This window comes from Ochotona curzoniae, unplaced genomic scaffold (assembly GCF_017591425.1).
Source record: "Ochotona curzoniae isolate NIBS_2020 unplaced genomic scaffold, NIBS_Ocur_1.0 contig_3819, whole genome shotgun sequence".
Classification (NCBI taxonomy): domain Eukaryota; kingdom Metazoa; phylum Chordata; class Mammalia; order Lagomorpha; family Ochotonidae; genus Ochotona; species Ochotona curzoniae.
In genome coordinates this window covers 19,282,906-19,297,535 of record NW_024466004.1, presented here as the reverse complement: position 1 = coordinate 19,297,535, position 14,630 = coordinate 19,282,906, and the positions used below count along the sequence as shown (strand labels likewise).

Here is a 14,630-nt window from a genome sequence, read left to right as displayed (position 1 = left end):
TATTTAAATACTACTACTACTAATGCATGTCCATATCAGCATCTCAATTTAAACTCAGAAGAGATTCTGCTGTGGGTCTTTTTCAACCTCCTTGTTTATACCACCTGAGAAGTTAGCCCCAATGTACTAGGCCCAAGCAGATATTAATCATGTCACTTAATATCATTAATTATCAGTGCAGCACTAAGAGCACTAATATCCAAGTAGCCTGAAAACTAATGTTCCCATCTTCAGGTCTTACCAAAAAATGAAATTACACTGATAAACAAGTTGCCACACAATTAAAAAGAAAAATTGTTTAAATGTGATCATACTAAGAAAACTGTCACACAGTCTAAAAAAAGTGTCAGCACATTTACTGTTTTAAATGTCCGCTCCTCCTGACCAAGTTTACACAAACACTTATCAGACAGAAGTTACATTACCATGGCTAAAGAACAAGGGGAGACACAAGACAAATGACTCAATCAGAAAACCTAAAACCTAAGAACAGAAAACGAAGTTGCCTTAATAGCCCAGAAAACTGAACCAATCACTAGTAATTAAAAATTATTTCTGTGAAGTTAATAAATAAGAGGGAAGGAAGTATAGCCTATCAGCTTCTGAAATGGACAGTGCTATAAATACAAACCATTCAGAAGGAAGAGTATATTTAGATAGTGCAATACAATAGTGACAAAAATAAAAGATCAAATCATCGTAGTCACGTAAATACTATCAACAATACATGGAAGACATAAAGACCTTCCCAACAAAACTGTGGAATTTTAAAAGGTACTTCCTGTTAACAAAGGAAACAGTATTATTCTGTACACACTGTTAAGTTTTACTGTCCCATACAATTTATAACAAGAAATAACTTTTTAAGAAAAAAGATTTAAAACTTCCCTTTCAAGAATACCAAATCATCAAACTTGCAACTATTCCCAGAAAGTTAGCCCAATAAAGAATTTTGTTGCAGGTTCTGCACAGGGTAGTTGTAATGCTATTATCTAATTGCAACATTTCCTACTGTATTTGGGCTGCCTACCTAGATCAAATATCAATCTAGTTTTAAAACACCATTTAAAAACGACAGAGGAAACTTATACAATGTAAAAAAGATAAACAAGTTAAAATGACTATTTCTGTAGTCACAAAACAAATGCATAGCTAAAAACTGTCCCCATTTTAACTCAAGTGTCAAATATGTTCTGAAGTTACTGTTTGGCCAGTAAGATGATTATTTCCCAGTACTTTTTCACTTTTAGAAAAACTAAATTCCCTGGAGACGCACAGGTATACCAACAAGAGAGATTACACAAAGTTACTTTTACTTTATTACTGAGCAACATAAATATCAGAAAATAGTGATATTGTTTTACAAATACTTGAGGAGCTACACAATGATAACATTGTTAACAATAATGAAATATACACTTAAAATGGTTAAGGTGCTAAGTTTTATGCGGTTTTTACCACAATTTAAAAAAAAAAAAGCAAAGTAGGAAAATGATAAGCAAAACGTCAAAAGCAGTTTCAGACATCATTCCTCCAAGCACTATTTACTTTTGTTTAGATTTTGGAAAATAAGGGTATCTCAAAAATCACCAAGTTTGTGACACAGCACCCTAATTCAAGGAAGAAATGGAGAGAAACAGAAAAGTCGAACAGTTTAAAGTATCCCAAGCTGAACAGGAATATTCATGTGCAGCCACATAAAATGTTTCCAAAATCTGTCCATCCAGTGAAATCCCTTGTAGTATTTTCACACAAGAAAAACTACAATCAAGGGCATGAGTCTGCTTGATGATCTGCGTATTACTTCTTAGGCCCTCAGGTAATCAATGTCTTCCTATAGTTCAGTTGTAGAGAACTGGCGTGGACCTACTGAAATCAAAGTTAAAGCTTTCTGAAAACATTAGTAAAATAAATATTAACTCTAGATATTACTTGGTTAAATTTGCAAAAGGATATGATTTATCAACACTTATTCAGTCAATCTGCAAATAGGATGAACAGGATCAATATGGCAGTATGAGTTTATCTCAAATCTCTCAGGTGGAAATGGTACCTTTACCTTTACGGCACAAAAATAGGAGAAAGGAAAGTAGATTTAAAACGGGCTGCTGCTACACAATTATGATAGGGAACAGATATGAACTTTCAAAAACTATCAAAAAGTTGGGCACTAGGAAAAATATCAATCACCACTGTGCAAGAAACTACAGCAACAACAAAAACCACACACATTCTGTATCAGTGCTATATTCCACTAATAGCATATACCCAAAACATCATGATCAAGCAGACTGAAAGAAGATTTAAAAAGCAGGTGTTTAACAAATCAAGAAACTTCCGAATCATAAGTCTGTCAATTAGAAACATTTCTGGGGGGCTGTCAAGCAGATAATAACAGATGATATATTCATTCAGACCCCTTAAACTTGACATTTTCTCTATTCCTGAAAACATGTTGTAAGGGGTTTACACAAGATATAGCCACTGCTTTGAGATTAAATGGAAGATATTGTCAGAAACATAACTGAGGTATTTGCTGCTAGTTCCAGATGGTGGAAAAATACTATTGAGAGCAAAAAGATAAGTCATCTCTCATGGTGAGTCTGAGTAGCTTAAATAATCAATTAACCAAGACCACAACACAGAAGTCTTGACTTCAAGAAAATTATTCATGGATATCATTATTTAAGTAGATATCCAGAAACAGAAGTGTGTCGCTTGTTCTTTTTCCTTATATCCAGTTATTCTCTAAATCTCAAGATTTCTCAACAAATGCAGACTGATGGCATCCCTCTTTTACAGTAGGGAAGCAGACTACGAGGCATGATTAAAATTTCTGCTCTTAATTAAGAGTTCAGGGCTGCATGCCTAGATAGCATCCTTATTTTCAGGGCACTAAGGTGCCCATTTCTTTCTGTATTTGAAGTGTTATACACTATCAAGCTAGAAAACAATTAACTTGTTTGAAAGTAGGTCTAAGAAGGCCATTTTGGTGATAGGCCCGATGAGAAACCATGAAGATTTGATCTCAGAATAGTCAAAGGCTATTGGAATTGATGACAACAAGCATTTCTCTGACATGTAGTTTTATGAAAGGATAGTATGGTAACCATCAATCTTGATGAAGATAGTTACTGTGAAAATTGTCTAGAGATGTAATAGGTCAAATGGTCCTTTTCCAGCTCATGTCCACAGTAGACCCACACAGATATTCCACCTAGATACAAAGTAGATTTGGCAAAATTTGATTTGAATTCCAGTTGACAAAACTTCATAGCTGATACTGAAGTCTCACAGAGCTTGATAGTAGTGTTAACTCTCGGAGAGTTGATAGTCTTGACAGAAACTGTAATAGATGTTTCACTTTCTAAAAAATCTGCCAAGCTTTAGTTGATCAAGAAAGAACTGATGACCTAAAGATGAAGATTTCTGGTTTTAGTAACTGGAGACCTACTGGTACTTTATTTCCAGACTCAAAATTTGCTAGTTCTCAGTTTACCAGTAAGTCTTCCTGGGAAACAATTTACATATATTTCTTTAACCACAAGAGGATTCAGATTCCTGAGTGCCCTCATCCTCCTCTTCTTAGAAATCATGGGTAAACATTTGCCCAAACCTACTTACAGAAGTTCTCATTGCTTACTTGGCCAAAAGTGTGAGTCTTTATTACATTCTTCATTCCAAAAGTCTAGAATCCAAACACCACCTTGGACCATTCCAAACAGTTCTGATGTTTCCCATCTGCAGATTTGCTTCCATGGGAAGGAACAAACAGGTTCCTGAACAACTGGCTATACATGAATACACTACTAATTCTTGTATCCATGGCGTTCTGGAGAGTCTCCCTTTTTTCTATATCTATATGGGTGGTTTCGGGGTTTGTACCAATCCCCTTTAGAATATCCTCTATTGTAATAGTGTGCTTTCTGATCATGACTATAAAAATATCGATGCTGGGTATAGTACCTATGATCCTTATAGTCATTTTCTTTTATATTGTTGTCTTCTGCAACTACAGCATTCACATCTTGTCCAAAAAGGGAAGTGCCATCAAAGGGCAAGTGTGAGATCTTCTCTTGAGTTTTCTTACTCAGAGATGTAAGTCGGAGCCAGGCCTGCCTTCTGTAGTCTATTGCCATGGCCATAACTCTGACTACAGAGTCCATGATGTCCCTAGTAGTACAAAGCTGCCAAAGGCCTGCATCCATACCATCAGATATTATGCATCTTGCTCTTCCACGATCAAACTCTGGATCATGAACCAGATCCTCCATATCTTCCCAGAGTTTACGCTGATACTGAGTCATGTAAGCCATGTAGCTAGCAGCTCGGGCTGCAATTGAGGCAGCATGATAGAACCTACAACCCATGACCTCCATTTCTTTTGAGGTAGAATCAAGAGGGGATGTTGTGCTTCCTCTTTTGCTGTGCTCCAATGCTTCTACAATAGGGCCCTCAGCTGGTGGATTTGGCTGGAAAGGAGAGGTGTCCTTAGCCACAGGATACACCCTGTGTCCCATGAAGGAAGAAGGATGGCAATCAGCAGGGTCTTTAAAAACCTCAGTAGTGGCAATTCTCAAGAGAGGATGCAATGGAGGAACCAGACGTTTTTTAGAAGTCACACAATCAGGTTTCCCTTCACATGATTCTGCTTCAGACTGCAATGTTACCCTCTTTATAACACCTCTTTGCTCCATTCTCTTCAAAAGACCTGTGAAACTAGATTGGCTGGGGTCAGCTGGCTGCCCTTTGTCATCAGCTGATGGAGATTTACAATCAGGCTCTTCTTCAACGGTGGATAAATTTTCTTCTTTAGAGGTAGGTATGTCCCAAGGAACTGAGGAGTTCTCATTTGGTCTAGAATGATGAAATCGAAAACAGCTCCTAGACTGCAGGTCACGAATCACTCGGGACATCTCTGCCACTTGGGTCTGGAGATAGAGGATAGCATCCTGTCCAGGCTGTGAAGCTGAAGACGACTCTACAGGTAAATCCTCCTTAACCTCAGAAGAAGTCAAGGATTCTTGGGGGATCAGAAGAGAAGGTGAAGGCAGACTCTGATCATTTTCTGATGGTTTAAGTGTCTCTGTATCAGAAATCTTAATATCTGAATTATTTTGATCATTTTTCTGTTTCTCCAATGGGTTCTCAACAGAGGAAGGTGGAGAAACTATCCTTTGAGGACTGCTGGAGCAACTCCCTAAGGAGGAGCTGCTGTCTCCAACGGCAAGAGGAGGACTGCAGCTAGAGCACATTTCTGGGCGATGATTCTCAGAGGATGGCACCTTAGATTCAGGCATTCTCTGGGTTATCCACATGAACAAGAAAACCAAGGAAGAAAAAAAATATGCTTTTTAATATGTTAACTTTCAAGTGCAGAGATGCATGTCCAGCAAGTAGCACTCATTTTTTTTAAGTTATTACAACTAACAACAAAAGACATAATCCACACAGGTCATCAAAGTGATCACAGAGGTCAAAATCTGAAGTTACCACTCCAGCATTGACTATTGGCATTAATCTAGGTGTCTAAAAATGAGTAAAACTAGCTCAGTTCAAGTGGTGCTATGCTGGCCTGCTACTTGGTCCTGTGCAAGAATAAGAAGAGACGGTACAACCACAAGGCAATAACAATTAAAAGAAAAACATCGCTTCAACATATAAACCAGCAAGTGGAAGCTAATGATGGTACAGAAAACTGGAGTAAAGCTCCACCGAAAGAAACAAACTTAACTGAAACTGTCTTAACAAAGTTGTTTTTAAGTCCTTTCAAAGTCAGTGCCATATACTCACCATGGATAACTAAACTTCTGTTGTACAATCCTAACTTTTAAGCTTACCGATTTAAAATGCTAGCTTAGATATATGTTATCCCATTTCATCCTCACAACAACCCTGTGAGGTAGGTATTTTTTTTAATTGGTTAAAAAACATCACTGGCTAAAAGGTGTAGTTTAAATCACAAAACTAGTAAACTGTATCTTAAGTCCAGGTATTCCAAACTCAAATTTTAACCCCTTGTAATACAGAGCAAGATGCTTTTGGGCACTACGAGCAAGTGCCAGGAATTCCCTAATCCATCAACAAACAGCCCACTAGTAAAAATCTGGGTTAAGACAAAGAGAAATGAGCGCCAAGATTGCCACAAACGGCCCAATTCCATTTCCAGAATAACAAAGTACTGGGTTAAAGGTCAAACCCACATTTAGTAAGTCACAATAAAATAAATAACTCCAAACATGGAAAGGAGGCTGAAAGAGATCAGAAATAACATATCACCTATAAAAGGTTGCCCACTTCTATTTCCTAAAGGATCATCACATATCCTTTTCTTCTAAGAAAAAACTTTCTATGGTCACATAGTTTAAGAGAAAGATTACATTCTATAGGTAGCCTGAGGAAAATCAGCAAAAGGGAAGAGCAATAGGAAGCTAATCAACTTGCAGATTTCCCAGGGTTTCCTCTTTATCAAGAATCACCTCCTAGGCTTAGCACTTTCTGAAGTCATGTTATCTTTTCATTGAAGCTAGAGAAAAAAAATCGAAGATGATGTTTCAGGTAGAGAACTCCCCTGACCACACATTATGGTTCACTATAACAGGAATGGGCCATTCTCTAAAGCACTGTGGCTGCTAAACACCACCACCACGGATTAAGCTACTTGACAATGGCTCTTAAGAGACACAAGGGAAGAAATGCAAGGCAAATGTAATATACTTACATCACTATGAGAGGTGCTAGGTTCTTCATCGTCACTACTAACCAGATCAATGTACTCAAGAACAGGTCTTAAAGGTCCTTCCTAAAAAAGAATTGAACATATGTATGTAAGTCATAAACAGTTCTGCAAATTAAAGCGGCATTTAAACAATAAATGTTTTTAGGATGGACAAGAATTCTTCAACCAAAGTAGCAACAAAGTAACTAGACCAAAAGAAAATGTTCTGAGCAAATAAGGAAATGACAACAAAACCTAAAAGGAGCTGGCACAATGGCTCTGGCTAATCCTCTATCTCCAAGAACTGCATCCCATGTTTGCCAATTAGTGTCTCAGATGCTTCACTTCCCATCCAGCTCCCTGTTTATGACCCGGGAAAACAGTGGAGGATGGCTAAAAACCTTGGGACCCTACACCCACATGGGAGACCCAGAGGAGGATCCTGGCTTCAGATAGGTTCAGCTCTGGTCATTGTGGTCATTTGGGGCTGCAGTGTTCAGATCTTTCTCTCTTTTCCTTAACAAATCTGCCTTTCCAATAAAAATAAATAAATCTTAAAAACAAGCGACCAGCCTGGTACCCTAGTGGCTAAAATCCTTGTCTTACACGTGCCAGGATCTCATATGGGCGCAGGTTCATATTCTGGCGCCCTGCTTCCCATCCAGCTCTCTGCTTGCAGTCTGAGAAAGTAGTTGAGGATGACTCACAGCCTTGGGACCCTGTACCCGTGTGAGAGACCCAGAAGAAAATCCTGGCTCTTAGCTTCAGATAGCCTCAGCTCTGGCCACTGAGGCCATTTGGGGAGTGAATCAACAGAAAGAAGATCTTCCTCTCTGTATATCTGACTTGCCAATAAAAATAAATCTTCAAAAAAAAATAATAAAAACAAAGCAAATCAAAAAACACACTAACAGGAAAAGCCTAAACCCAGATAAATAAGGTATTAGGGCCACACCTATTTCCAAAGAAGAAAATACAGGAGCAGTGCTAATACGGACATAGCAACTCTACCCCACTTCTTACAGACTCCATATCAAATGTCTTCGCCATCCTTCCCAATTATGATGACTCTTTACAGACAGGATTTAAAACCCTAGATTTTATTCTAGACAAAAAGAGAATAAATAAGATGGGAATAACACTGAGAGCCGTGTTTCAACAAGACTAATAACATAAACAGGTATGGAGAGTGGGGAAAGCCAGGTAACTAATAAATACAAGGAACGCAATACAGAACCAGCAAGGTGATGGGAAAGGTGAACCAGCACACACATTAGAGAACACTGTGGCACAAGGGCTTGAGCCACTGCCAGCAACACCAGCATCCCATATGAGTGCCAGTTCAACCCTTGGACACTCTGCTTTCAATCCAGCATCCTGATAAATGAGAAGACAGTGAAAAATGGCATAAGTGCTTGGGCCTCTGCCACCTTTGTGGGAGACCCAGATATAGTTTCAGGCTCCTGGCTTTGGCCAGGCGCAGTGTGATCATCATGGTCATTTGGGGAGTGAATCATCTGATGGAACATCTCTCTAATGCTACCTTTCAAATAAATTATAATTTTAAAACTCATAATAAAAAAAAGAGAAACATGCTTTACAACCTTTTATCACAGGCCCACAGAAAGAGTAACCTAAGAAAACTCTTAGGGCAGCACAGAACTTTCAAAAGAAAAGGTAAAGATGAAAGAGCAATGAAATATGACAATAAAGCAAATAAAATAGGCTTAAAATTAAGCAATAAGGAGAATAGTCACAAACAGGATTTAAAAGTAGCTGCAGAAGCAGTAGAAAGAACAAGAGTATGGATAAGAAAACAACTACAAGAAGTTTACTACTGGAGTACAACATGACACAGATGTGCAACCACTTTAGAAGCACAAAAGAAACAATTCATGACTCACATTAATAAAGAAAATAAAAAAAAAACCAAGGATTTTTAGATGACAAAAAGCTTAACTGATTTAGACTATCTATTCATTCACTCAGTATTTAATCATTAAGTTAGAAATGACAGAGGTGGTAAATTAAGGGAAAGTCTGCTAGAAATTACCAAGAAAACAACAACAACAACAAAAAAACCCCTCCTTAATGCTTCATGGAAACATAAATATTCCAGCAGAAAATATTTGCATGCAAATACTGTAATACCAAATTTTAGTAGATATGAAAAAGCTTTCAACATAATTAAAGAATCAAAACATGCAATACTCCATTTATTTTATTGTCAACAGAGGACATTAACTGAGCCTGTAACATGCAAAACTGATTATATACATGATATGATTTAATATTCACAATTTTTCTATATTGTGAGAAACTATTACTTTGTATGTGATCCTCTAAGTTGTTTGATCTGAATATCCTCTCAACTAATCATTTTTCATCCCCTCTTGTAACCAATAACAAAGTCCAAGAATTAAATTCCTAACATCACACAAATTAGCAGAAGAGGCACAGCACAGTAAAACAATTTAGGAACACACCTATACTAACACACTAAGTTAAAGTCTCCTAGTGAAATAAAAAGATCAAATTGGCTGTTACTGGAAAACTAATTCTCCAATCCAAAACAATTTTCTACAATTTGCAAAAAGACAGCAACAAAGATGTGATCTACAAAAACAGCAGTTTACTTCAAACAATTCTCTAAACAGAGAATATGGTATAAGGATTGTAAATGAATATGGTATAAATAATTAAGTATAAAGATGCAAATCTAAAAACTCTAAATTGCATGGTTTTTTATTCCTCAATATGAGAGTAAAAATTTTTGCAATACTGCTCAGTTCAAAATTCCAAAACAGTTCTTCTCTGCCTCCTTTACGGTTCTAAAGTCCATTATTTATGACCTCTACCTTATGGTACATCTCTCCCACTTAAACAAACCTAGCCTCCAAAATTCCCAACTGTTCCCAAATTTGGAATAACATGTCCATTTTTCTTCTACCCAAAAATGTCCTTTTACACAAATACAAGTAACTACTTCCTTTGCCATAGTGATAATCCATACTTTAAAAAAAATATTGTACTTTATATTAAAAAAAGAAAGAAAAAACTCTAACCATCTATTAAAACTATTTCCATACTCTTAATCCACAATTTCATCACTTAAACTAAGCCACTGATACTTGAAGTTAGGATATATATGCAATGAATCTGTATGGTTCTTCTTTTTTTTTTTTTTAAGATTTATTTACTTTCATTGGAAAGTCAGATATACAAAGACGAGGAGAGGAAGATCTTCCATCCGATGATTCACTCCCCAAGCAGCCGCAACAGCTGGAGCTGCACCAATCCGAAGCTGGGAGCCAGGAGCTTCTTCCACTTCCAGGTCTCCCACACGGGTGCAGGGTCCCAAGGTGTTGGGCCATCCTGACTGCTTTCCCAGACCACAAGCAGGGAGTTGGATGGGAAGCAGGGCTGCTGGAATTAGAACCGGTGACCATCTGGGATCCCAGGCGAGGATTTTAACCATTATGCTATTGCACCGGGCCCTGAATCTGTATGGTTCTAATGTACTTAACTCCTGCATCAGCACTTTCACACTGGATTTATTTAGTGAACCCGTTACAATGGAAGACATATTGTCAGAACATTTCCTTCTATAGCCAATAGGGTTTGTAGGGGGTTTTCTTTTTTTTAGGAAAGGCAGGAGAAAAAGATAGATTGGTATCTTTCATCTGCTGGTTCTCCCAGGAACCCACTAGAGCAGTGGGGACCCAATTACATCAGCCATGACCTGTGGCCAACAGGGAGTGTTTATTAGGAGGATGTAGAATCAAAAGCCAGAAAGTCCCTTACAGGTGTTGAAGTACTTTAACTACTGTGCCAATGCCCATGCCTACAGCTCAATTATTAATATGCAAACTATGATCTTAGTTATTAAATAGCATTTTTACTTCCTTTTGCTAAGATGCATGTGTTCAATGATTTCACATTGTACCAATAATCGTAGTGTAAACCTAAAACCCCTATACTATTACAAAAAGTATGACATGTTCTTTCAGAAGCCCATGGTAGCACAGTAAACAATCATACCATCCTGGGATGCTCAATCCCATACAGATAGTACCTCAGTTTGAGTCCCAGCTCCAGTTCTGATTCTAGCTTCCTGCTAATGTGCACCCCAGAGAAGTACCAGTTGAAAACATGTAGTTTTCTGGTTTTCTGCCACAGATGCAGGAGATTCACATTGACATTTGGGGTTCTGATTCCAGCTTGGCTTGGCCCAGCACTAGCAGTTCAGGCATCTGGGGAGTGAATTAGCAGATAGGAAATCTCTTTTTCCCTCTCTCTGTCTCTCAAACAAGCATTAATTTCTTAAAGATTTCTTTTTTGTTTTTTGGAAAAAGCCTGAGGAAATGTCCACAGTTTAAAAAGAAAGACATACAGAAATTGACTGAATATTGGAGACTTTACTAAACAGAAAATGAAAGCAACATTATTTTAGTGAAAAATGTGCATTGACAACATTCTGTTCTTTGATTTGGAAAACGTTTACACAGGTGTGAACTGGCAAAAATTTAACATATTTTCAAGTTGTACACTTTTCTACATGTTTCAATAAGCTTTAAATTTTATAATTATTCCACATCTACAGCTTCCCATGACTTCAGCATCCTGTGAGTACGCCAGAACTCTGTATTCATACAGATGATGCTACATTACCAGGTAGACCAAAGATGAGAAAACTGGATTAATAAAGCTAAAATCAGTACAGTCAACAAGTGACATAATACTTTCTGTATCTAAATAATACAAGTAACTTATACAGATAACTGTTTTTTTATCTGTATTAGGTAAGCATTATCCAAAGGAGTCAAGCACTGGTAACAGAGAAGATTGTATTTTAAAACAGAATTAAGCTATCATCACTTATCATTTAGTGGTATGCTTAAAAACAAGTGATTTATTTTTTTTAAGATTTCCTTATTGGAAAGACAATGTATAAGACCAGCAGTAGTGGGAATCTTCCACCTACTGACTCCCCAAAAGGATGGAACAACTAGAGCTGGCCCAGGTTGAAACCAGGCACACAATTAAGGTCTCCTCCTTGGGTGGCAAGAACTCAAACTCTTGGACCACTACCTGCTGCATTCCAGGCTGTACATCACCAGTATCAGAACCAGAGAACTTAGGATTCCATCTCAGACACTCCAACATGGGATGCAGACATTCTTAGCAGTGGTTTAACTTGTGGTGGCATAACACTCAGCTCAGGAAAAAATTTCTAATAGATAGGGGATAGAAGATTGTTCAATAAGCTAATCCTCTACATGAGTGCTAGCAAAACATACAGGCACTGGCTGGTGTCCCCGGCTGCTCCATTTCCCATCCAATTCCCTGCTTAAGGACTGGGAAGGCCAGAGAGAATGGCTCAAGTTCTTGAGACCCTGCCACCATGTGAGAGCTCCAGTAGAGCTCTTTGCTCCCAGCTTCAGTTCAGCTCAGCTCCAGCTGTTGCAGCCATTTGAGGAATAAACCAGCAGACTGAAGGTTTTTCTATCTCTCCCCTTTTCTCTGTATATCTGCCTCTCCTATAAAAATAAATAAATCTTTTAAAAGAATTCTAATGTTTCTTCTAGTACTGCACTTGCATTGGTCAAACCTTTGAATCTGTATTTGGAAACAAAGATAAATTTAACATGTCGCATCAGGTTGAAAGTACAATACACTACTGATTACATATTGTTTATTTTTGATGCAAAAATTCTTTTTACGTAAAACAAAAATGTAAAAAATATCTTTAAATCTTGGTTAAACGCAAGCCTGTTTTAACTAGTCACAAATCACAATGCAATTCTTCATTGTACAGGACACAAAACAAACATTTTTCCAGATGTTTCTCAAAGGTACAAAGTTCATACAGTAATGTGCCATTCCAATTTTTATTTTCATGAAAGATCAGAGAGGTGATGTTTTTACAAATCAAACCTGAAATACTAGTCCTAAAGAGCCATGGAAACGACAAAGGGGAAACACACAACTCACTCCCACACCAATTCCCTGCAAGTTCAAAATGAGAAATGAATACATTCATGATTTGATTTAAAAAAATAATGCTAAGGATAAGATGTAAGAATAAAATCTTCTTCTAACTCCCTTCATAAAAATCCATTAACACCATCCAACAGACGCCAATGCCCATTGTTGTGAAGATTATTATTTAACAATCACAAATACACATCAGACAGACCCTGTACTACACTGTAAGGAACCACAGCACTCCGAGAGCACCGCTTGGAGAACTGCTCTCCAGTTAACATTATCCCTATGAAGGCAAGGATTATGAAACTTTTTTCAAGCCATAGATGAAAACTCTCCTCAAGTGCAACATAAACCTTTCTTCCCAAAGCAATACTTCACAAAGTGTGTTCACGGGTGTTGCATTTAGTTCAAAACAAAGATTCCCACTACTCCACACCCCTCCTCCACCCCTGGGAAAATCCTGACTTGTTACATCTGGAGAAGAGCTCAGGAATCTGCCTGTTTTGTGGAATCCTACCAGATCCCCACTCTCCTAAAGCGGAATAAACTCAGGCCAACGCAGATGCTCCTGGAGGTGCAGGCTTCTTCGCTGGGAGCTCAAAGAGCAGTGAAGCCTTGAAATTCTCAGCTTCCAAGTTTGAAGCTATACAATGCTAAGATTCTGGAATCCCTGTTGTTTTCCCACCTCCTCAGCAACAGCCAGCCCATCCCTCTGTGGGTCATTCTTCCAGACACCTGCGTCAGTTCCAAGACTCCTAGTCTGGAAGGCGTGGGGAGGGCAACCAGGTGTACCGCCCTTCTTCGGCTTCACTCTAGGTGACAGCCACTGTGCTTGCTCAGACACCCGCTGCCCCACGCCACAGGACGCAGGTGCATCAGACTTCACTAAACATTTGTGGAAACCGACTATCTAACTCCGGAATGTCTTATGGTATCGCAACGGGGAACCCCAGGCTATGAGTCGCCACTTACACTAACAAACTGAATGTCGTCTTCGTTTTCATCCGTTGCTGCCTCAGATGCTTCAGGCCCAGCTGGAGGGACAGATTCTATTATCTATAAAAACAAGCCAAAACACGCTTAACATTCAGCTACACACTCTCGAGAGCCTTTTCCAGAAAGCACAATTAAAGCAAAAAAAAAAAAAAAGCCCTTCTGGGAGGTAAACAGAGCCCACAGCTTCACGCACATCGACCTGCCATCAAAACTCCTCCGAACACCGGTGTTTGGAATGCCCCCCGCCCCGGCGACCCCGAGCAGGAAGCCAGACGAAGGGCGATGCTCTCCCAAGATGTCGCTGCCACCGGCAGAGCCGCGGCTGCAGAGGGGCCGGCGACCCGCGCGCGGGGAGTGGGAGCCGCCATTGTTCCTGCCGGTTCCTCGGCACCCACAGGCGGCAGGCCCGACCCGGGGGCTCGGCCCGACAGGGATGAGAGACGTCGCCCCCACAGGCCTGACAGGCCTCCGCCCGCAGAAAACAACGCCAGCCTCGGCGCGGGGCGGCTCGCAGGACGCGGGGCCCGACGCGGCCACACTCACCTCCGACCCCGGGTCTCCCATCTCTCCGACGGCCAGACAGCGCCTCCGTTCCTGCCGTTCCTGCCGTTCCTGCCGTCCCTGCCGTCGCCTCCGCTGCCGTCCCTGCCCCGGCCGCCGCCGCCGCCGCCACGACGTTCCTTCCCGCCCAGCACTGCCCCGCGCCGCCGTCACCCGCCCCTGCGTGAGCGCCGACGCCGCAGGCTGCGAGAGACGCAAAACCGCTTCAAAGGAGGAGCTCCCTCACTGGCCCGCTAGCCCCCGCGAGATCCTCGCCTGCGCCCTCCCGACGGTCCGTCCCTGCGCCGCCCGGCATGCTGGGAGTTGTAGTTCCGGCTGGACCCGAAACCCCTCCCTCCGACCCCCACGCTTGGATGTCCACGGG

General features: G+C 40.0%; 1 protein-coding gene across 3 annotated transcripts in view; it reads right to left on the bottom strand.

Moving 5' to 3' along the window:
* ZNF451 (zinc finger protein 451) overlaps positions 1-14,327 on the bottom strand; it is a 75,277-nt gene extending 60,950 nt beyond the window's left edge. For 2 of the 3 annotated variants that reach the window (XM_040983587.1, XM_040983588.1), the window contains exons 1-3: positions 14,249-14,327; positions 13,682-13,765; positions 6,722-6,802 (exon numbers count right to left, since the gene is read on the bottom strand). In XM_040983587.1, the coding sequence (XP_040839521.1) occupies positions 6,722-6,802; positions 13,682-13,765; positions 14,249-14,269 (186 nt within the window). In that variant the 5' untranslated portion in view covers positions 14,270-14,327. Of the gene's footprint in view, positions 1-1,302; positions 5,304-6,721; positions 6,803-13,681; positions 13,766-14,248 lie in introns of those variants that run through there. The other variant, XM_040983589.1, reaches the window with a different exon arrangement.
* Positions 14,328-14,630: the final 303 nt, after the last annotated feature.